The sequence below is a fragment of the Anas acuta genome, chromosome 1 (assembly GCF_963932015.1).
Source record: "Anas acuta chromosome 1, bAnaAcu1.1, whole genome shotgun sequence".
NCBI classification, from domain to species: domain Eukaryota; kingdom Metazoa; phylum Chordata; class Aves; order Anseriformes; family Anatidae; genus Anas; species Anas acuta.
In genome coordinates this window covers 21,072,526-21,096,337 of record NC_088979.1, presented here as the reverse complement: position 1 = coordinate 21,096,337, position 23,812 = coordinate 21,072,526, and the positions used below count along the sequence as shown (strand labels likewise).

At 42.8% G+C, this 23,812-nt stretch overlaps 1 protein-coding gene across 8 annotated transcripts in view; it reads left to right on the top strand.

Annotated features, from left to right (window-relative positions):
- The window catches only part of ATP8A2 (ATPase phospholipid transporting 8A2), a 309,878-nt gene that overhangs the window by 26,165 nt on the left and 259,901 nt on the right, over nucleotides 1–23,812 (top strand). For 5 of the 8 annotated variants that reach the window (XM_068671922.1, XM_068671930.1, XM_068671958.1 and 2 more), the window contains 6 exons: nucleotides 7,478–7,622; nucleotides 18,275–18,374; nucleotides 18,950–19,048; nucleotides 19,651–19,696; nucleotides 21,146–21,190; nucleotides 23,013–23,082. In XM_068671922.1, coding sequence (XP_068528023.1) covers nucleotides 7,478–7,622; nucleotides 18,275–18,374; nucleotides 18,950–19,048; nucleotides 19,651–19,696; nucleotides 21,146–21,190; nucleotides 23,013–23,082 — 505 coding nt within the window. Of the gene's footprint in view, nucleotides 1–7,140; nucleotides 7,270–7,304; nucleotides 7,360–7,477; nucleotides 7,623–18,274; nucleotides 18,375–18,949; nucleotides 19,049–19,650; nucleotides 19,697–21,145; nucleotides 21,191–23,012; nucleotides 23,083–23,812 lie in introns of those variants that run through there. The other 3 variants (XM_068671947.1, XM_068671968.1, XM_068671978.1) reach the window with 3 other exon arrangements.

Sequence of the window (23,812 nt, the reverse complement as noted above, 5' to 3'; positions counted from 1 at the left end):
TTGGGAGGCTCCTCGGGCTTTCTGGAGCTGTAGAACTTATTACTTATTTGAATTTCTGGTGTTGAACAGGTGTTGGTAAAGCTGAATATTCAACTTATTGTCATTAAATCTCATTTATCTGCTGCCAGGGACTCATTTTTCAGGCACGAAGTATTGATTCCCATACATCATTAGGAGACACAACATTGTGTACCAGGAAAAAGTGCCTCAAGTCCAGGTTATGGTGACAAGCTGCTAGAAAATGCGTGAGTGAGCTTGGAGAACAGCTGAAGAGAGAGAGGAATAGTAGTGATGTCTAGAAGGGCCATTTTTGTCCTGTCTTCCACTTAAAGATTTGAGCCTGTGTGGTAGGTACGTGGTTTGTTTTTCTTCTGGGGAGCAGTGTTTGTAAACTTAATCTGGATGCTGGGGCAGAGGAAGAAGGGACATGCTTTTCTTATCAGTTATACAGGCTCAGCCCTAGAATTTAGCTGACAGTTGTGGCTATGAAGCATGGGTCAGAATAAGAATAGATTGTGTTTGTTTCTTCTGCAGTTGTATTAGCTCAGCATTATCAGCAGAAGCTGATTGGTTTTGACATTAAGTGGGCAAGTACAAAATGACTTGGGAGATGGAGAACAGCTATTTTAGGCAAAGTGCTATTCCTCTTGTGGTCTCACCAAGGTTGCCTCCAGGGGTTGTTACAGGGAACAAACGCCAGGCCTTTCTGCCATTCAGAGAAGCACAAAGAAATGCACCCACCAGTCCTTCACTCAGGCTGTGGGCGACCCAGGGCACCTTTCATTTCCTGTACCTGAGTATTCTGCCACCTGTTTTCTGATCTGACTAACGTGGCTGCATGGTGTTCCTGCAGAGGAAAGTGAATTTTGTTGGGTGGACTCACTTCTTATCCCTTACCTCAATAAGAGCCCTCTTGTGTCTATTGACACGTCCAGTGCTTGTATGTGACCATGCATCTGAGTGCTCCCTATGTGGTTTGTGCTAATCTGTATTCCTCTAGTAGCTTAATTCCACTTTCTGCTGCTTAATGCTATGATTTATCTCCGGCTTTCTGCTAGGAATCTGCTCTGTTCATTAGTGACAGCGCTTGGCTTCATCATTCAGCTGCATTTGGTCACATGCATCCAGATTCAGGCTCCAGCTGTCTCCGCTTGCAGCGTGCAGTTCCGTTCGCTGTCTGATGCAGCCTGCTGCTCAAAACAAGCTGTGGGCCTCGCCTTCAACTCTTCGGGAGGTCAGAGCTGTCGAATCGGTCATCCTTGGGTTGACCAATGGATGCAAGCTGTTCCTTCAGCTTAGCTGAGCTCCGAATTTAGAGTAGGCATCTCTGCACTGATCCCTAAAGAGCCGTGTGAGGCATTTGTACTGCAGGATTTTTACTATTTAAGCTCTTGAAGACTGGATTAATGCATCCTTAAGACTGACACCTGCTGTAAGCTACGTGTCACTCTCTAGCCTGGATTGTCAGCATGCACAAACTAGTGGCCACTCATCTGTCTTGTGGTTTTTGAGTGACTAAATGGCATTGTCCAATTTTTTTTTTTATAGGAGGCCGACAAGTGACCTCTGCAACACGACAGCTTTTCTTGCAGAACAATACTCTGTCTATTCTTGGGCAGCTACTCTAGTTTTAAGCAACTTGGGAAACACTGAGTGGTGTTCAACTGGGTACCCGGCGTGCCCAGCAATATCCTTCTTTGTCTTTGTTAATTTTGTTAGGCTATGTGCATTGGATAGCTATGCAGAGAGCAGCAGAGATGTTATAGAGCTGCTGTCTGTTTAATTTCCTTTGTGATGCCAGGGTTAGCTTGATTGATGACAGCTTTCTTCCTGCATCTTGGAGTTCAGAAAATACGCTTCCTTTGCTCAATCATCTCTGTCACACATCTGAAGCTTTATTTACTATTAATATCCTTTGGGGGCCACTGTCTTCATCTGCGTCTCAATTTCCTTATTGGTCTGGATCTAGCACAGAAAAAAACTCCTGTCTTAAAATCTGATTTTTCTGCTGTGCATAAAAATGTTTTCTCTTTGCTGTTTATCTGTGAAACATCTACAAAGGTACAGATGTCTCTGTGTTCTGACTTGAACAGGAGGGTTATCTGAGAGCTTCAAGTCCCAGCACCCCAGGTTTGGCTTGGTACAGAACCCTTCCATAGCCATCTCTACTGGTTTGAGCTGAACGCAAGATTTTGCCCACTGTAGCTCTAGCTGTTGACAAACACCAATTCAGGTTAAATCTTAGGACTAAATGTGTTACGGAAGAAGTCCAACATGATGTTTTGCTCATTCAGTATCCTGCTAGTTCTGTTGAACCACCAGCATTTGGAGAAGTATCTACAAGTTTTCTAGTGTCAGAACTGAGTTAACTTCCACCTTTTCTGTTTTACACTGTCACAAACCAGTAAGAAAAATGGTATTTTCCCTGGGACTGCTCCATTTCATGTAGTGCTGCTTCTCTTTTACTGCACAAGCTGCTAATCTGAGTGGAAGCAGTCACCCAATTACTGAAATGTTAATGCAGGCACCGCACTATACAAATTGTCCATTTTCTTAGGGTTGTGTGATGGAGAAAACCTTTTATCTTATTAGCGTAAAAGGTGGTTTGCAGGGTTCCTAATGCTTGGAATGGTGGAGGCGGAGGGAAACCTCTCAGTTCCCAGGTCATAAGCATTTCCCGATGATGCTCTAAAGCTTGCATACTCACGTACTGAGTATGTTGTAGCTAGCAAACTTGTGTTAGAAGTTGTCATGGCCTTCTTGTCGTCCTGGACTGAAGTGCTGAATGTTAGTTTTGCAGTCTAAAAGACTTTAAATGCTTAGGCTTAGCCCTGGTATTAGCAGGGCTGACACCACTCATTCTTCAGGTAACTCTGATAACCCTGTAACCTGATGAAACACTACTAGAGCAGAAGTTCAGCATGAGTGCAGTCCTAGGCTAAAATATACAAAGACACCGTGTACTGCTATTTTTCTTCTCCTTTTTCAAATTCACCATTTGCATTCTTGCAGAAACCTCGTACTCGTTACTATCACATATAAAGGGTTGCTTTTAGTAAATGGCCTCTACAGGAGTTCTGTTTGGCCTCAAACCCCAAGGAGCACCCTTGGGAAAGCTGAGGAAATGTATCCTCTTCCACTTTGCTTTATAACAGCCTATTAAAATTGAAGAGATTGTTCTTGTTTCCATGATCAAAGTTAATTGAATATCAGACTTCTTAACTGGACCTACTGAAAGCTTTCAGTTCCTGAAAGATGCTGTGTTAGTAACATCCACTCTGCTCTTCACACAATTTGAAATCAGCTCGAGGTAAAACAAATCTGAAAAGGGCTAGATATTTCTCCACAATAATTTTTTACATTTTTTTTTAATGTAACTAAATGTAACTAATGTTACTCCTAAAACATAGGTAAATGTCATCTGGGCAAGAATACAGTTCCCTGCTTGCTTCTCCTTTAGCAAGTGAAACCGATTGTCTCCAGTAACCTCAGGTAGAGCAGCTCTTGCATAATTGTTGGAGAAGTGAATGGTAGTTTGCAGCTGCAGGATTAATTTCAAGGCTGTTATTACGAACCCTGGCGCTTGCATGCAGATGACCTAACCACACCTTATTCTGCAGAACATTTACCTAATAACAAAGAAGGGAAGCATGTTTTAAATGCCCCCTGATGAGATAGGAGCTAGAAAATAAAGGCTCAATTGCAAAAAATTTCCAGAACTTCCTTTCTCATACTCTTGTCTACAGATTTAAATTACTGAGCGCTGTAGAAGCCTTCCAATTGCCTTGCTGTTGAATGTGGAATAGAGATGATGAAATAGTGCAAGGAAGGAATGTATTTTTGGGGAAAACAACTCGCTTCAAGCAGGGACAGTTTCTTCAGCTCAGTGTTTTCTTCTTCTAGATCCGAGTCCTGCAAACAGTGTGAGCAATATCAGTAGGATTATTCTTGGCCGTCACACTAAGCATTGCTTTAGGATCTACACCTGTCAGGATGAAGCCAGTCTGGTAAACTTCTCCATTGCAGACCTGCTGTTCTCATAGTTAGTGGTTCTGCTGTCTTGATGAGATAAATTGCTGTGTTAACATTTGTTCTCAAAAATGGAACATGGTAAGGTGCTTGATTGCTCTACTAACAAGGTACCAGACAGAAGTGGTAACTAGCTGGCTACTTAAGAGAAAACCAGCGTCATTGCTGCAAGAGTTCCTTGTGGCTTGTGATGGTTGGCAAGCTTCCTGAGTGACTAATCTATAAAAACACTGCAGAATTCACAACACTTTGTTTACTCAATCATAGAAAAGCAATGGTTAGTAATGAGCAGACATTAAGGGGACAGGTATACATGGCAAATACCACCTTTGCAGGCCCAGTGAAGCAAGACTATTAAATTCTAACTCATTGGTTTTCAAGCGATAACAAGTACAATGTGAACTTGTCAAGAAAAATCAGGCTTGATGCCCTAATGATGAGAGAAAGCTATAAAATAAGGCTCTTTAAATTTTGTCAAGCTTTAATCCCATCTTTTTTTAGAAAATAAATTTGTTAAACAGTGTGAAGCAAGCCTTAACTGTGTTTTATAAAATACTTGGTAACTCATCTGACTGATGGAACTTGGAAAGCACAGTGGGAAACTGTATCAGACTCCTGCAGTAAGTGTCTCATGCCTCAGAGTTGAGAGCAGATATATTAGGCACTGTTTAAATTCCATTGGGATCTCAAATCTATTAAAAATAAATAGTAATCATAATGTTTTACTAAATCATGGTCCCTTACTAGCTCTCTAGTACCTTCAGAGGTACCTATGGGTAGACTGGCTCACTAGCATCCCCAGAGGTTTTTTGTCTGTCTGGTTCTTTCCTTAACTTTTTAAGGGATTTCTGATCCACTCGAGGAGATTGAGACTGTGCATGGCTTCTTTCCCGAAGAGGAGTGGGAAGAATCACTTAGTGACATGTTTTCATTCTGCTCAGTGACAGCTTTTGGCCAGGTACAAAAACTCTGCTTACGTTCTCCCTGAAGTACAGACTTAGAAGCTGAGAAGGTGGTGCCACTAGGAATGGTTTTCTGTGATTTTGGGACGGGGTGGAGGGAACTGGGAAGAAGACTCAGAAGACCAACGGCAGAGCTAAGGGGATACTAACTGAGCTGAGCTGAATGGTTATGTTCAAGCAGTGAAAAGAGCCACAATGTTAACACGCTGCAGTCACACTAGGTCATAGTAGTTTCTCCCTCAAAAAATAATTTGGTAGCAGTGTTGCAAGATCTTAGGGAAAGGAGAAGAGAAGGTGCAGGCCCTGAGGGAGAGCAAGTTACCTTCACATGGTTGACATAATGTCTGGTTCCCCGGAGGGAGATGCCTTCTGGAGGTGGCATCTGGGCACTCTGGTGTTCTGGAGCCGCTGGGTCTGCTGCCCACCAGGAGCCCTTCAGAAGCTTAGGGTTCCTTAATCTTTCGGAATATGGGGAATGAGGGCATCTGTGTTTCTAGTAGCATAGGTCGCTGCGGGCTCCTGGCTATGATCTGCTTAGTAATAGGGGAGGGAGGTGGAAGGCATTTCTCATGGGCAGGATTAGTGGATAATCTTCCAAAATGAGGCTTATTCCACTAACAGTTGAAGCAGCTGATTTGAGCCACTTTCAAAAAAATAAAACCTCTCTTAGCACAGCTGTTTCTACACACTCACAGGCTGGCTTTGAAGTTTTTTTTTGGTAAATGTGGAGAATAAGGAGCCACAAAGACAGTAGCATTTACCTGTCTTGGAGACAGAGTGGTCAAGAATGTTGTACATGAAGTAAACCTAAATACTTAATTATCTGTCATCCCTAAAGCTGTGGCATAGCTTCCTGATACTTGACAGCGAGGACAACTAGTAAGCAGAAAGATTTCAAGGGAATCATATGGAAAAAAAAAATCAACCTGTCTCTGGGGGAAAAGCCAATAATTTGTATAGTGTGCTTGTTCTATAATTGCACTTGTGTTCTGGAGCTTGACTAGGAAAATAGATGAAAGCTGCTTCCTTGCACTTATGCTCTTAAGGGTACTGTCGTTTGATCTCCGCTGCAGTTACACAACGTGAAATCAATGGGAAAGAACAGCGAGTATCCAGCAGTGCTCTTAGCTCCGCGTTTCTGAAGGGTAAAATCCGCAGCAAGGTTGAGCAATCGTTTGTGTTGCGGCGAGTTTCTTCAGACCGAGTAACCCAATGTATTATTCTAATGGCATCACCTTGCTTAATGTATGGTGTGACATCTTTTATTTCTGAAATTTCTGGTTTTTCACAAAGAAACAATTCTGCACACGAGTTGATTTTAGTACATCTCAAGTACAAACTCACGATACGCAATGCTTGCATTAGGCAACTGCCAGTGCTGTCTGTTTATATGTTAGCATATTACTTTCATTACACCAGCTTTGTTGACCAGCTGCTAGTTTGGTGAAGTTTTCTTGATGCTGAACTATTTTGTAAAACAAGTGGGTAATGTTGCCCTCCAGTGGTTAATGTTTAGGGGAGACAGAACCTGTTTGCACCGCTGATCAAGGATCGATCATTGGGAAAGGCTGGGAGGGAAGAGCAGCACTTCAGCTTAGGCTGTGGCCTTTTTATTAATTAAATAGCCAAGGCGAGTGCCAGTGGTATGAGGATGTAAGTGCTGAATGTATTAAGGCTGTGGCAGGGCTGCTGTTTGGTCTTGAAGCTGTAGCTGAGATGGACATAATTTCAGGGGGCTCTCCCTGAAAAAGACACTGAGTGTTTTAGCCACTTGGCTCTGGTTGCAGTCTGCAGGATAACCTTAGCTTTGTGGAGAAATCGGAAATAGCTGCTGGATTTGGCTTTAACGTTGCGAGAGAGCTACTGTATTTTACGATGGGTTTCTCAAGTAATCCTAAAATACCTCTGGGTATTTTATACTGGGTTCTTGTGAAAAAAGTTGCCTTGTTCCTGTGTCCAGAGCCCTTGTAACCCCACGGTTTGTTTCTGGAGCTGTAAATAGACTGCACAGGAATCGCTGTAAGTCACACAAAGCATCCCCAGGAGGGGGGCTCGGAAGGGAAGGGAAGGGAAGGGGAGAGCCGCCCTCAGGCGCCCGCCTCACGGCTCCCCCTCAGCCGGCAGCCGAGGGGCGGCGCGGGGCCGGGTCCCTCCCGGGGGCCGGGTCCCTTTTGGGGGCCGGGCCGAGGGCCCTGGCGGTGTCCCCGTTGCCAGCTGGCTCGCTGCGGGCTCCGCCGCCCCCTCCCCGGCCCTGCATTATTTAGCAGCAGCCGCCGAGGTAAGCGGCGAGGAGGGCGCTGCTGCTGCCGCCTGTGGCCCGGCCCTGAGGCGCCGCGGCCCCGGGAGCTGCCGCCGGGCTCCGGGCGGGGTGCGAGGCTGAGGGGATGGCGGCGGGGGGGGGGGGAATGGGATGGGATGGGGTAAATGGGATGGGATGGGGGCTCCGTGCCTCAACCCCTCGCTGACCAGCCCCGCTCTCCCCACAGGACCCGTGTGTTCCCCCGCGGGCTACAAGAAGGCGGATGATGAGATGTCCGGAGCCACGTCCTCGGCGGATCTGGACGAGGCGCCCGCCCGCACCATTTACGTGAACCAGCCCCAGCAGAGCAAGTTCCGCGACAACTGGGTCAGGTAGGGGCATCTTCACCTGCCCCCCGTGCTGCCACCGGCTCTCGGCACCCCGGGACCCCGTGGCAGAGGTATTGGGGTCGGATCCGGCTGCAGGAGGAGGCTCGGTGCCATGGGCAGGGAGAGCCGGAGCCCGCAGAGCTCAGGTGCATGGCAAGGTCTGGGCTCGCTGCTCCCCTGCCTTTGGGAATAACAGCGTCTAGTTCAGTGTTCTTAGACAAAGGAATTAACCTGTGACAATCTAGCGTGAGATTGGGATGAAAATGTTGATATAAACCCCACGGAGCGTTGTCTGAAAAGGAGCGATGCTCAGCCGTAACAATAACTTAGTCAAAGTCTGCCAGCACAGGATAGGAAGCAAGGAAAAAAGCCAGTCTCGGTGGGACACGAACAGTTTGCAAGCTCACAGCCCTGTGCATGAAAGCTATGGTCAAGTTGTGTTTCTTCACAAGAAGCAAGTTGCGGTCTTCATTAGATTAATGACAGTTTTCTCTGGTAGCTGGAGCCCTTTTGTTGTAGGGGTATGTGCTTTGAGTGTGCAGTATCAGTTTGGAAACATAAATAATGAGCACTGAAAAATGTACAGGGATGTGTAAGATGTGCAAACATGGCACTGGTCCGTTATGGAGGTGAGCAGATGGCCCCTGTCATGACTGAGGAGCAGTGTTATTTAGCAGGCTTCTGTTAATACAGATGTTTGGGTCATTGTTCAAGGAAGGGTTTACACAATGAGTGCCTTTGTGAGAAGAAGAAAGGACGTTATATCCTGTTGAAATGGTGATTTCCATTAGCTGATTTACTGTGTGTGTATATCATCAAGGGCAATTCTAAGAATATCTTCAGAAAGAATGCTGGTGTTCTGCATAGTGCAACAACTTGTACGTGGTTTTCCACGCATCTTGGACTTACTGCATATTTGTCTGAAAAAGGCTATGGTTTAGGAGGAGCTTAAGTAGCAGCTATTCTTCAGGTTTTGTTTTTTCCTACATGGGCAGCAACGTTACATGTTTTTTAACCTTCTTTTGCTTTGTGAAATATGACCAGAGGGTTTTTTTTTTTGTTGTTTTTTTCAATGGATAATTGCATCTTTCCTGCTTTACAGAAAGAACCAGGGAATGAAGGTTGGCAAAACATGTAGTTTGTTTTCCTGAAGGGATGCAGTTTTGGCTAAATCGCATGGAAACATGTTACTAGAAATTTGTTCTTGGTAGTCCTACTGCCAACACCTGAGCAAGCTGTTGTGTTCTACTCACTGTCTGGAAGCCATCCTCTGGTAGCTATACAAGTTTTCCAGTAGCTTTTCTGCATCTTCCTCAGGGCAGCCTGAGTCACAAGGAGTATTGGCATATTAGGAACAGGACAAAATGCAGGTACTATGGTGAGGAAAATAGAGATGTTTGCATTGCCTAATCAGCAATCCTAGCTCCTCAGTGTCGCTTAGAAATTAAGTTCACTTTCTAATAGCTTGCTCCTGCTTAATGAGAAAGTTTTGATCATTCCCCATTCTTTTAACTTCATGTGACTCCTGTCAGTTTTTGGTAACTGTCAAGAATTCTTTGAACTCCAGTGTGTGTTTCAGGATGTTCATAGGAAGTTTCTGAAACTGTAATGCATTGTATGGAGTAGATTGCCCAAAGATGAGCAAAATAGGGCAAGGAATGGAGGTGCAGAGGGTGGGTGAGTGATGTGGTTTTTCTTTTGGTTTAGAATTTTACAATTAGCTTGGGCATCCTTATTCGTTCTCCCTTCCAAGAGACAGGCAGAATTAAAAGTGAACGCTCTTGTTTGTTGTGGGAGAAAAAGGAAAAGGTGATACATGTCCATGTCTTCTATTTTTGATGAATTTTGCAAAATTGATGATTCCATGTACAACTTATAAGCGGTGTGCAGTACTGATGCAGAAACTAAGTAGATGGCAAAACGGGATGAGGCACTAACACTTCTTCTGAAAATCCTGAAGTGCAAGTGAAAGGATGTAGAAGGAAGAAATTTTCTCTATCATTTTTTGTCCTCGGGCTTCATGGTGTAAAAAAATGAGCTTGTGAAAATTTGAGGAGCAGCAGTTGAATGTTTTATTGTGCATTTCAAACTTTTATCGCAAAAAAAAATTTTCAAAACTCTGCGATAACACTTTCTATATACCGTAGGTTAGATTTGGTTTGGTCCTTTATACGTATTACCATTCCTCACTACACTGTAGCAGCAGTAATTCTGTTTGCAGGAGCAGCTTGGCTGTTTTGGTTTGGTCCTTTATACGTATTACCATTCCTCACTACACTGTAGCAGCAGTAATTCTGTTTGCAGGAGCAGCTTAGCTGTTTTCACCGCTTAGTGTGTTCAGTTTGAAAGTTTGTTCACGCCAAACTTGGAGCTTCAAGTTAAGGTAAATGATGTTCCATTTTTAGCTGAGGGATTTTAGAAGCTTTGAAACATGCAAAAATGGGACAAATGTAATTACTCTAATTACTGTCCAACATGCTCCAGCGTTGTTTGTAGTTTTATAAAACTAACTGGTAGCTGTTCTGACTTGTTCAAGATGCACAGTTTAAGCATGCATCTTTTCATTTAATAGGGAGTATTTCTGTGTTTAATTTTGAAGTTCAGTATGAAATGAAACAAATCTATATTCTGAAAACTTGTAGCCAGTTGTACACCGCTCTGTGCTACTTACAGCACCCAGCCTGCTTTTTTTCTCCATTCTTTTCAACTGGCTGGGGGAAAAGGCTTTTTTCTATTTTTTTTAAATACTTTGTTTTCCCCGTAATTGAGGTGTGAAGCACAAAATAATAATGAATCATGACTGTTCCTGACCTGTGACTCTTGTGGTGTTGGTGTGATTCAGCAGTGACTGGTGGTGGTGGTTTCTGCCCAGATTACATAGAAGATCAGCATAGTGTGAAAAAAAACTGTGCAGAAGTGGCAGCATGGCTGGTAGCTCTGATGGGAAACCTTTTTTGCTACCTAAGTTTGATGGTCTGGAATGATTTAAATCATAGCTTCTTTTACTAAGTATGATTTATAAAGTGATTATCTGAACGGTGGGGGAGATGACTCACAAGCCGCTGTTTTATAGTTTGTAAACAAACTTGTATTGGACTCTGTAAAAATAGAGGATGAAGATGGGGCATGATGACAGCAGTTAGATTGCCGTGTCAGTACTTCTGAGATGAATAAAACAATGGCATAAGTATCCTTCCTAATACCTCCTTGGTAGTATGCAGAATAAAGACAAAACTCTGCTCCTGTGCTTTCAGTGGATCTGGAATCCAGAAGTCCTGTTGAAAGGCTGCTCATGAGAACAGGATTTGGTGACTCGACCTATTGAGAAGGTCCCAGAAGTTGCATTGATATCCAGAAAATACCTTGTTCAGAGAGTTGGACTACCACGGAGGCCAAAGTTAAGTTGTGCTAGAAGGGTGAGCAAGAAGCCTTTGGTTTCCACTTCCAAGCTGAGCAGCACCTTAAAACTCCAGCAGAACTGTGAGAAGGAGCTTGTGACTTTGTAAGGCAGCAGCAGCGCCACAAAGAGTTTAGCACTGACAGCTGAAACAAGGCTTCCAGTAACACCACAAGACCCGTGCTAACAGGCAGCCTGGCTGCAGTCTCAGGCTGTCCTGTCACTTTGCTTGCTTGCAAGATGCTTCCTGGTGGCAAAGCTGTGCCCCAGCCCGGATTCCTCTTGAATTTCAGTTGCATGTTGCATTAAATGAAACAGCGTGCGTTGCTTTCTTAGCTTATAAATAGGCACTGTAGAAGCCACATGTGCTTTTTTAGTGTGTGGGCAGGTTCTTGCTGGTGCTGCTGGTCTCAAAAGTCCATCGGTGCTGACCCAGCTGATGCAGGTATCCCAGGTAACGTTCACTGTGATCTGGTTTGAAAGTGTGAATGGTGAAGCGTGCTGTGTGCAGGTGCATTTATTTGCATTTATGCCATAGAAAGGCTTTCCTTCTGCACTAACGAGTTATTTAGATAAATGTTCCTCAGGTAAAACTGCTTGTGTTCCGTTCTGCTTGGGGTTCAGGCACTGTAATCATTTGTAGTGGTGTTTGTATGGCATTTGGAAATCTTTTCTGTTGTCATGTGAACAGAGCGCTTGCTTGACTGCAGAAAAGCATCTTGGAAAGGCTTGGGTACAGCTATAGGAGGAGTGCTTCAGCCAGTAAAACTCACCCAAAGTAACCAGTGCTGTGTGCCTGGTGTCAGTGCTGCGTGCTAGACTGTGGCAGGGTGTTCAAAGCTGTTGCATCTTCCTTCTTAGAGGGCTGCTCCTAGGTCCTGAGCCCCAGAACACTTAAATTATTGGATCTTGCCTGGACAAAATGCCTAAATAGAAAGAACAGGTGCAAGGTAGCTGTGGTGCCCTGTGCCTGCTGCATGCTGAGCTTTCTGGCATCCTTATTTTTATTTTTCCCCAATTCCGGGAGAGATTTCACATGTCAGCGGTAGCAACCCAGCAGGAGAATTAAACTGGGTCTCTTTCTCCCTTTGGGTAAATTCACTATTTAAGCATCTTTCAGACACCGGAGCCAGAGTTTAAAAGCAGTCTGACTTTGTGCAGACAAAGCTGCTTTCCCACATTTGTTGAATAAATATTGGCTCCCGTTCAGCAGTATATGCTCAGTTATGACGCTGCATTTCTACTTCTTCTTCCACTGCTAGTGATCTGTGTCCAGAGAAATGAAAACAGGAAGAAACTAATTCTTTGGTGATGCTTTGTGTAGTTTGAGGATTGAGTTAATGCAGATGCATCTTCCAGGGCTTGCAGGGGTGGTGTGTACAATAAATGATGTTTCCTGAAGTGTCCCATTCTTGATGTTCAGTCTGAAGTATAGTTTGCTGCTTAGTTCTGCAGATGTCACTGCCCACTGGTATGGATCTGCACAGGAGACATTAAAAACAAAACAAAACAAAAACAAACAAACAAAAACAACACATCTCATTATCAGCTGCTCTTGGGCTTGTGTCAGTAGAAGAGAATAGAGTAAGACATTTTCTAACGTTTTTCTAAAGAGTTCAAGAACTAACAACTGCTTCCCATACCAGTTTTTGGATGGTAAAGATCCCTGTTCGGTTCTGGAAGAGCAGTAAGTCTTCATTTCTCCTACTACCCTCTGCCTGTCAATGGAGCAGCAGCTGCTGAAGTTTTGCTGCCACTTTGAATTAAACAATGGCTTTAAACTGAATTTAGTGCTACAACTTGAAGATGGGTTATCATTTGTAGCAGGCCAGCTTGTGACTTGCTATCAGCCATCTTCACATCAGTGCAGTGTGTTCAGCGTGAGGCCTGCTTTGGGTTTGTGCAGTAACTGAACGTATTTTTGAGCTGAATCTATTAGGCAGTAGTATTTCTAGGTTAACTGTTTGGCAGCTCTGTTTTATCGAGCTGTGCTTGCCAGCAGGGCTGCTGAGAAGCAAGGGGATGTTTCTGTAGTGGTGATCTGACAGTATCGGAGCTGGCTGAAACAATGTCATGCCCACAGAGCTTTTAGTGCTGGTTTCTAAACATTCTTTGTTTGATGTGTTTGTTCCTGAAAAAGAGCCGGGAGCCTTTTCTCTCCTCTGCAGGGATCACACGAACAGAGAACAAATGGAAAGGCCCGTTCTGCGTGTCAGCTTTAGGAGAATCCTCCAGCACACAGGATTTGGAAGTCAAAATGCTACCACTTGTAATAAACGTGACCTTGTTTGCCAGTTAAACCGAGCGTAAGCAGTTGTGTTAAATGTCTGCTCTGTACTCAGACTGCCATGAGCGTTGCTGCGGGAGGCCTTTCTAGTGGCAGAGCACTTACTTTGGCAACACGACATTAATTTTTGCAGTCTCCCACTGCCTATATGTGGCACAAGTCCTGCTGTATAACGGGGTTAACTTGGCACAAGGAGCTGTAGGTTCGGAGCTCTGAAAAAGCGTTCCCTGACTGGGGTTGCTCTTGCTGAACTGGAAAGAAGCAGGATTGTTCTGCTCCAGTGGGCAGCAGTTCGTTATGTATTTTCATGCGCTTTTATCTTAACACAGGTCTATAGAAAGTTAACACTTGATACGAAGTGACTGGAGGTGAGCTTGTTGCCCATGCAGCTTCTGAGCAAGCCCAGGGAGCTGAGCCAAGCTGGGATTGTGAAACTGGCCAGCACTCCTCCAGTGGCCCTCTTGCCTTAGGGCAGCAGCAGTGCTTGCCAGGAGAAGCCAAGGCCATCATACCCATCACCCTGCCTTTTTATTAGGCGTTGGTCTGCAGTGCAATGCTTCAAAATCTTCATTACTCTAACTGTGAGCGTGTCTTTGAGATGTCTGCACCAATGCGGACTGCCCCCTGTGTGAAGTGCTGCTGATCACAGCGGGCAGTTGCCCATCTGGCAGCTCTCTGCTGCTTTTTCATCCTGTTGTGTGTCATTTGAATATATCTGAATATTCTTAATCACCTTCATCAGCGCAGGTAATTCAGGAGCCCAGATTTATTCCTCTTGTACAAGATTTTGTTGGGAAATCTTTGCGGGTTGGGCAGAAGAACGCCCTTTAAACAAAGGCCTGAGCTGCTTTGTGACCTGCTTTGTCCGGGGGCAGTGTGTGAACATCTCCTGTGTGCAAGATGTCAGCGTAACCATAGGGCAACAGTAGGGGAGAGCAGAAAAGGGCTCACAAAACAAAACAACTGCTTGGAGCATGGACAGTGGTCACCCCAGGTCAGATGTGGTGGCTTTTGGTTCCTTGCCTTGTGCTGGTGAGGCACTTCAGCTTTGAGCAATGGCAGCTGTAGGATTCAAGCCTTGCACTTCGGGCTGCCGTTACTGCCCTGTTCTGACCTGAGGCTGCCTCAAACTGTCTCGAGTATTTGAGCATCACGTCCCCGTTTCTTAGCTGAGGGAAGCGTACAGGCCGTGATACAGCACAGTGAGATGGGCTTGCAAGTCATTGCTCCTTATAAGCCTTTGATCTCTTATTTCAGGAATTCGTAAGCATCCGATTGATGTCCTTCAGTCAGTTTCATGATGAAAATGGTCTTCGGTATGTACAAGGAGTTAGATGAGCTTATTGGTTGCACCAGGAAATTACCACCAAGGTTCTCAGCTCACTGCTTGCTGCTTTTCACGTGAATATTACCAAAATACCTAATCACTGCTATTTTCTCATAGCATGATAATGAGTTAAGGTATGATAGTGAGTTAAGAATTAAACTTTTTTTTTTTTTATTATACAGTGGTGCCTTTTAGAGGAGTCTCTGAATTTTTGCTAGGAAGTGGGGCCAGACTTTCAGCTGATGCGTACCCGAACTCCTCTAACAGGGCTCGGTGGTGTTTGTCCCAGTTTGCCCAGAGGTGTGACTCGAAGCATAACTGCCATGAATTAAGTTGCAGCTATCAAGGAGCTAGATCTCTTCCAATGTTTGTACACCTGTTCAAACGTGCAGCCCCGCAGGTGAGCAAGGTGTGCAGAGCTAACAGCTGCTGCTTTAGGAAGTGCTGCTTTGTTGTTTTCCTGCCTGTGCTCTGCTCCTCAGCACCAGGAGCTGAACAGTCCTTGGTCTGTGTGAGCACTGCTCTGCAACAACTAAACTATCCCTGTGTTATCAGCATTATTCTCAGCCTAAATCCAAAGCACAGCACCACACCAGCTGCTATGAGGAAAATTAACTCAATCCTAGCCGAAACCAGGACAGCATGCATCGCTGTGAGGGAGCAAAAATAATTTATTTGCAATCGTTGTTTTTGTCTTTTAGAAAGTTCCTCTTCAGAGCCCAGTTCATCCGATAAGACTCGGAGCTGAGCAAGTGTATTATGTAGCCTTTCATGAGAAACTTTTTTAAAATAGTAATGCACACCTACTGCGTATAAATACACGTGATTATTGATCCTGATCTGTGTGGTAAGTGCTGAATGTGCACTGCTAATTAGGGCCATCCCTATTTTTTTGCAGGTGTTTGCCATGTTACTTAGGTAACAAAGCACACGAATGGAAGAACTTGCTGTGTTTTAAGTTATTTCAAAAAAGCTTTATTATGTTTTCATTAGTACAACCATGAGAATAGGAATGCAGTTTGGAGCTGTTAGCTGTGGAAGTTGGAAATGGCAGAGTGTCGTTAATAAATGGTGCAGCTTGATTACAATCAGGCAAACTCTTGCTTTAATATAATCATGGCAAATGCTCTGGGCATGCCATTTTGTTACAAAAACGTGTTTCTGTGGCATATTATGCAGTTTCACTAGCTCGGTGGCCTGTCAAGCATTATATGGAGTTGTAAGGTGGAATTTGAGGCATCTTTCTGAAATCTGCCAGTTCCTGACTTCTCATTAGTACAGCCTGGGGAATTCACTTGTGGGGCAGGGCTAAACTATTAACTTAATTAAACCATTTTTTAAAGACACAAGGTACCACTGAAATGTCTTTAATTATATCCTGCATTATAGGAGAGCTGTTACGCTTGGGACCAAGGGAATGTAACTTCAAATGGAAAAAAAAAATCTTACTGCTGGAAATCCTAACAGCATTTCAAATACATAAACGTCCTGCTTAATATGTTTAAATGCAGATGCAAGCTTTGATTCAGTTTGTTTTGGGGGTGTAATCTGTGTTGAAACCCGTCCCCCTGAGATTCCTGTGAAATACCACTTGGAACATTTACTACAGGACTCTTCAGATCAATAGGGCCAACAGGATGTCTGTAGCCTGTAGTGCTAGAAATGCTGTTACAAGTGCTGTACATATGCTTTTCTTTTTTTTTTTTTAGGAGATCCAGTTGAAGTAATAACTGGTTTGCATCAGGCCTAGCCAGGGTCGCTTAAAGAGGAAACCATAAAATTGAGCTACAGCTCCCACAGCCCAGTAAGATCGGATCTTGGTGGCTTGTATCTCATCACTTTGACTCCTGCTCCCCCCACTAATTGTACTCCGGTGTCCAACGCAGAGCTTTTCGAGCAGATGATGCTGTTGCCTCTCCTGTCACTGCTTTATTTCAGGAGGTGCAGCAGAGTCTCATTAAATGAACTGGAGCTGGAGCTGGGGAAAGACAAGAGGGAGAAAATGGTTCAAGCAAATAGATCAGTCTTGGAGAATGCCCTTCTCCAACCTTGTACGTACAAAGATAAATGTAAGAGATTCCTGCTGTACTTAATTGCCTGTTGATCAAGGTTATAGTTAAGTTCTGTGCACAGCAGTCGGTTGTGAAAGGCAGATCATGTAGACAAAGCATTTGCTTTTACTCTGAAAGGCTTAAAGGTGCGAGAGAATCGGCAAAACATTTCACAAAGAGGATCACACTTAACGGGGTGCTCGTGGCTTGGGAAGCTTCAATAAAGCAGCATCTTCTCTGTGTTTGAGGGGCTGTGTTAGTGGTGCTTCGGGAAACAGTTCCTCCTTTCATGAAAGGAGGATGATCTTTCGGTTCTCTGTTCCCTGGAAACATAAACCACCTTTATCTTAAAAGCTGAAAACCCAAAAAGAAAGCCTGTCGCTGGCTGGCTCTTCAGGGATTACGTTCAGTGTCTGGGGGACACAGCTGCACTCTAGCTGCAGGCACTTGGTTTTTAAAGTTCCATCTCATGCTGATGATGAGAGAAGGAAGGTGCTGTGGTAATTCCATGGTAAATAAGTCAGAGTTGCTTTTTTAACTGTAAAAAGCATGTATTTTTCTTTTCATATAATGCAATGCTGCGCGGATGCTGCTGGATGGACTCTCTCTCATGCTGCTCAAACTGTGCAAGAAAATTCATGCTGCAGAACCTTTGTCAGGGAAGTGTGTAGATCATGAAGTAAATCGTGTTCAGGGAGCAAGGGCTTGCATATAATGGTCTTGATCTCTTTTAAGCTGTTTTTTTTTTTTTTTTTTGGTAATTTGACAACTTGGGTGAGGCTGATATAACTCATTTAAAAATCCAGGGGTTAAACTCTCTTGTCATCTTGGGCACTTTTCCTGAAATTGTAGTCATGCTTACTGTAACAGCCATAGCTGGGTTGGATGTGAGGAGGACAAGTAATTTCATAGCTTAGAGACAAGTCAGTGTACTGTACTTTTCTTCTACCTTTTTAAAAAATGGACAAAAACCACTACCTGTGGAAAAATAAAATCTTATTCTGAAAAAGTGTGTGTTGTTATTACGGAAGGTTGTTCATAACGGAACCTAGGATGGTTCTGAGCTAGGATAAGAGGCAGTGCAAAAATAGCAGTGTTGAATTTCTCATTTTAATGTTGTTTAACTCTGCCTACCCCGGTGTTACAATCCAGGTTATAATGGGGGTTAGCACTCAGGTGCTTCAGCCTGAACTAAAAGGCTGCCTCTTCGTGGTATGTGGTTTGGACAGATGGCACGTTATATGCTGGTTCTTCCAGTAATAAAGGTTCTACTGATTAAAGGGGGACCATCAGCCTTCTGGCTTTGTATGATACCTCTTGTTCTCACAGAATTTCTAGGTTGAAAGAGACCTCAAGATCATCGAGTCCAACCTCTGACCTAACACTAACAGTCCCCACTAAACCATATCCCTAAGCTCTATGGTTCTTAAAACACAGACAACTTTATCCCTTCATATTCTATACTTGTCTTTACTGTACGAGCTTTAAACCTTTGTCTAACAATGGCTTTAGAAATCTACTTGATTTTTTTCTGTCATAATCCCTGTATGATATTCAGATGAAGCCCTAAAATCAGTATCTTTTGACCTGCAGCACAGCCAAGTACAGCGTGGTGACTTTTCTACCTCGATTCCTGTATGAGCAGATAAGAAAAGCTGCAAATGCATTCTTCCTCTTCATTGCCTTACTGCAGGTAGAGTTTTATTGTTTTACTGAACTTTTACTGCATTACAGTTATTAAATAACTTGAATCCTCGTGCTTGTATGTTCTAAATGTATATTAAATAGTAATGTTACAAAGGTATATACTTAATAGTTGAAATTAGAGGGTACTATAGATACTTTTTTCAACATAATTCCTGAAATCAAGATATTTATATTATTAATAAATGAAAACAAGTGCTATCATAAAATACGGAGTTATTGACCGTACTGGAAATAGCATGTATGGATTCGTGTGAAGCTGCTGCTTGTTCAGATAGTCCAGGTATTCACTTTGAATCAGTGATAAACATCAGTTGAATGCTTTCCTTATTAAGTGAGGAGACTCAAAATAACAGGCCTATACAACAACTTCATCATCTAATTTAATAGTAGTAGTTTCTTCAGATCTTTTAGGATAGTTTGTCTACTGAATTTGGATGGTGATCACACAGAAACAAGAGTTTAAGCTCTACCATCTCTCTGCTGAGATAATTGCATAAAATGATAAATTTACTGGAAACTTACTCTTAACATAGAATGGATCTCTCTTTTCCCTCTTCACAGCAAATTCCAGATGTCTCTCCAACAGGAAGATATACCACCTTGGTGCCATTGCTATTTATTCTAACTGTTGCTGGCATCAAAGAAATCATAGAAGACTATGTGAGTATGGATTATTATATAGGGAATCTGTGCTAACAACAGAAGGGGTGCTTCAAAAAGCCATAAACTGCCATAAAGCTGTGCATCTCTAAGTCAATTCAAATGCTGAATGATGGCAAAGTACCGTTTTATTTTCAAAGATGCTGACACTAGTAGAATTTCTGTAGCGCGCTGAGATAAATTAAGTGTTTTCTGTTACAGCTAAATGGCAATCAAAGAAGTTGTATGGAAGCAACTTAGTGAAAACTGGAATGATTCTTTATACTTCTTCAAACTTGCTTACTAGTGCTTTCATTAGAATACACTCTCGCTCACTATTACTTTTGCTTTTTTCCTCTCCGAAAAAAACAGTTTTGGAGACTTAAGTCTTCTGCTATCGATCCAGGTTTGAGTCTGATTTTCAACATGGGGATGTCTTAAAGTCACATTATTTTCTTTTATAAACTATTCGGATTTAGATGATCAATGTGGCTTTTTTCAAAACTGTCATACAGGCAAAAAGGACCCGGTGTATCCTCTTGTAGTCTGTCCTGTTTCTAGCTCTAATAGTTTCAGAATCTAATGAATTGTAATGAGGCGTAATGAAATGTTTTTCCTTGCAGAAAAGGCATAAGGCAGACAGTGCGGTGAATAAAAAGAAAACATTAGGTAAGACTAAGTTTTAAATATTTGAAGTGTAAATATTGAATACCAGAACATGTTTTTTTTTTTTTTTTTTTTTTAAAACAATACTGTTGCTTAAACCGTCATAATGGTAGTGAGCGGATGTCTTTTTGGACTAGGTGTGTTAGCACCAAACGTTACAGAGTGTTTCAGATTGATGCTGGCAATGTCACACTTGGGGGTGAGAAGTGGGGGGATGAAGCTTTCAGAATTTAATCACTGATATAACTTAAAGGTTGCCCAAAGTAGACAATTCTCAGCCCCTCCATGAAAACTAAGCGATTTTTTCCCCCTCCAGAACACTGCCCAGACTGTTCAAAAACCCACCAGATGCTGTAAAAGTTTTTCAACTTTTTTTTTTTTTTTTTCACAATTGTATAGCCTGGGTTGGACAGCTGAGGCTGTATCTGGTAGAACTGTACCTTCTGGGGACTTCGGTGTGCTGTTCAAATGAGCTACGTGTGTGAATTGTATAGGACTGAGGAGAAAATTGTTTACACCTCAAATAGAGGGGCCAGGCTCTTCAACCTTCATCTGTTGCACACATTTCGGTAATACATCTGTGCATCTCTAAAGACTGGCCACAGCTGTTTTCAGTGAAGGGTTTGGTCTTATTTAGGTGTATGTGATGTGCTCAGAGCTGGACTGGCCTTGGTTACCTGACAGTGGCTGGGCATATATGAATATATTTGACATTCCTGCTTAGGTTAGGGTCGTATAAAGTACATGCAGGAGTACCTGAAGAGCTACTGGGCAGACAATGTTCCTGAGTAGATGATCAATGAGTGTGTTAAGACACCATCAGACCTGGGCCCTACAGAAGCCAAGGCCTGTTTCAGTTCCTTGCTCCCCCCAAAACCCCTCACCCCCATCCCTTTCAGCTTTGACGCGTAGGATTCTACTTCTGTCAAAGTTGATCTTTGCTTTTTGGTAGGGTTTTGGGTCTGCTTGACACTGAAGTCTAAGCCCTGTAGCATAAAATGAGATGGCAGTGAGGCTAGGTGGATCAGAGTGAAAATGGAGTGAAATACAAGGGAATAGGTGAGAAACAAACAAACAAAAAGACTCATATGGTGAAGATGCTTCCCAGTACTGATTAACAATGAGCAGTGGTGCCCTTTTATTTAAGGAGTAAGTAAAGATGTCCACCTCCTGCAAATGAAATGCCAAGAAATCAGGCCACAAGCTATTTTCTATCAGGCGATAAGTGATTGCATGTAAATGTTAAGACAATCCTCTTTTATTTTATTTTTTTTTCTTTGATGCAAATATCTATAGCTTTGGACAAAATGTGGTCCAAACTTCTGAAAAGTATTTTTCTGATTTGTGTGCTAGTTCTCACTCCAGTCAATGTTCCCTGCTGCTGATCTAGTTTTTAAAAATTGCCTGTGTTTTGGTTATTTATTCTGATCTAACTTCACATTTTCTTTCCAGTTCTAAGAAATGGGATGTGGCAGAACATTATATGGAAAGAGGTAGGTAAAACTAGAGGCAGGAGAAGGTGTTCACGAATTTTTGCTGTTGGAATAAAGTAAGAGGCCTAGAGTTACCATGCCTTGCGTGAGAATTCCCTGTGACCTGGGGTGGGGGGGGATCTTCTGTGTTACAATAATGAAAAATGCCATGAGCAAGGCACTGAGTACCAACCTTAAAAATTTAGAACGATGTTTCAGACAGATGCTGATGAACTGTTTTAAGTATTCTTGCTTGATAGTTAATATGCTCCAGGGTACAAATAGTATTTTGTTCTCTGTCCGTGTCTAGAAGAGGAACTTTCACTGCAATGTTGTACTTCTCAGAGAAGTTTAACAGGCTTATATTGATATCTGTGCTCAAAAGGTCTTATGTTTGGAGGCTAATTAGTAAGGGTTTTGCTCAAGTAAGGAAGGGAAGCCCTGCAGCATGGTTTCTCAGCAGGTTGTGAGAAGCCCTGTCCTGGGGCCTGCTGAGATTTATTGGTAGAGCTTGCTGAAATCCTTCAGGATGCGGTGATCTAACTGTGGCTCTTAATTCCCTTTAAAGACAAAATTAGCTCTGTTAACTAATAAAGGAAACTAAGGAAAAGTACAGTCTTTTATAACCTCTGGGAAATGAGACATAGCTCATGAGACCTAAATGCAATCCTGCTGAAGTGTTAGACTATAACAGAACTAAACTAAAGATTCCTGGGGATTCTGAAGCCTCGTGGTAGTGTTTGTTTATGCTGGTTGATGCCCTGTTTATAACGAGGATACTGAGTGCAAAGATAATAGTTGAAGCTGAGCCTGCAGTCTGTGGTTGTTCCTTCCCCTTCCCCCTTGTTTATACCCTTTGTCTTCTCAAGCACTTCCCAAATTGGTCTGTGTCTTGCACCTGCATATTGTCCAGGCTTGCTTATGTTGTTAGAGATGAACTGTTCTGTGCTAGCAACATGTTTACTCTAAGGCAGACTTCCTATATTTTTTTATTTTGCTGAAATAAAAAAGAATTTGTTTTCAGTGGGATCCAAACAGGGCTAATGACTTTCCCTGTGCAAACATGCCATCTGTTTTATTTTTAATAAATTAACGTGTTCAAGTATTTTAGGCCCATTTCAATGGGCAATACAGGGGATGCTCACCAGTCTGATATGCTTTGGGTGGTCCTGGCTTACTGTTTTGAGAGTTGCAAGGGACTTCACTGGTAAGAAGGACTGAGTATGTGACACCTTTTACAGGTGCTGGAAATTGTTAGGTCTTCTGTACTCCAGAAATTATAACTTCACAAATCTCAAGTGACTCCAGGCTAGTGAAGAACTAGTTGATGCTGTCTATCTGTAGAAATGATGCTTCTTGCTAGGGACTAATACAAGCAGTGCCTTGTGCATTACTTAGGTGCATGAGTAATATGGAGAAAAAATATGAGAAACACCTGAGGAGAGTAACCTTTAAGTTAAGGTACTTTTTCACCTGGAGAAATCTTTCTGTGGGTTAGATAAGACTGTACTTAAAGAAATGAACTCAAAATTGGATAATAGTTGGATTATTGAATAAACCAATCACTTTTTCTACAAATAAGCCACAGAATTTTACACTCTTCAGTAGAGTATATATTTAGTTTTTCTATAGAGAATACCTTACTTAGCCTCAGAAAAGGGAAGGTTTTGGCACTAGATTCTCAAATTTGCAGTGAAAACTACTCTGACCTCCAGTAGCACTGTCTGTAGTTTTGTGCATGATGTTCTGTTAGGTGAAGGAAAATAACCAACTAACATTGCAGACGAGCATACTGTTTGTTTTTCTCTTCCATGCTACTGTTCTCCTGCCCCTGATTCACCAGGTAGCAGTAGGCGATATTGTGAAGGTCACCAATGGGCAGCATCTTCCAGCAGACATGATCATTCTATCTTCCAGGTATCCTGAGTGGGTGTGGAAATGTCTGATGAACTGAGGTGCAGAGGACTCTAAACTCTGTATTTGCTAGTGGTAAAAACAGACATCAGATGACACTACGTCTCCTCCACATCTAAAATCAGACCAACAATGTCAAAACATGCTTTACTAGGCAATTTTTTTTTTTTTTTGCATTGCTGATGGGTTCTTAAGAAAGAAGGCTTCTTAAAGACTTGGTAGCATTACGTACTTGTAATACACCAAGTGTATCATGGAGTTTGGAAGATGGAAGATCTGTTGCACAAGCTTGGTGCAGTTAATTGTTCTGTGGCCCTCTGAGGACCCCTCCATTTAATCAAGGAATTTTCAGTTTTCTTCCAGTTAATTCCACTGAATTTCCAGGATATTTTCTTACTCCTCAGGAAAGATTTCTTCAAAAGCTGTTCAAACAGTTTGAAAATGCTAGCCCAGCTGGCATCTGAATAAGTAGCCAGCAGAATAGGTTTTGGGCTTCGTTCATACACTCGTTGCCTTTGGGCCATACATATGTTGCCTCATCCCTAGTGTGGTAGCAACAGCAACATGAGTACTTCTCATTTCCTCCTGTGGGATGTGGGACAATTGAAACAGATATGGTGAAAAATGAAGCCTGGTTGGTGATTTGTGGAAGCATTTAGGTGGTATTCAACTGGTGAACAATCTTATATGTTTTGTTGGACAGCTTTAAGGGGTCAAATCAACACCACTAAGC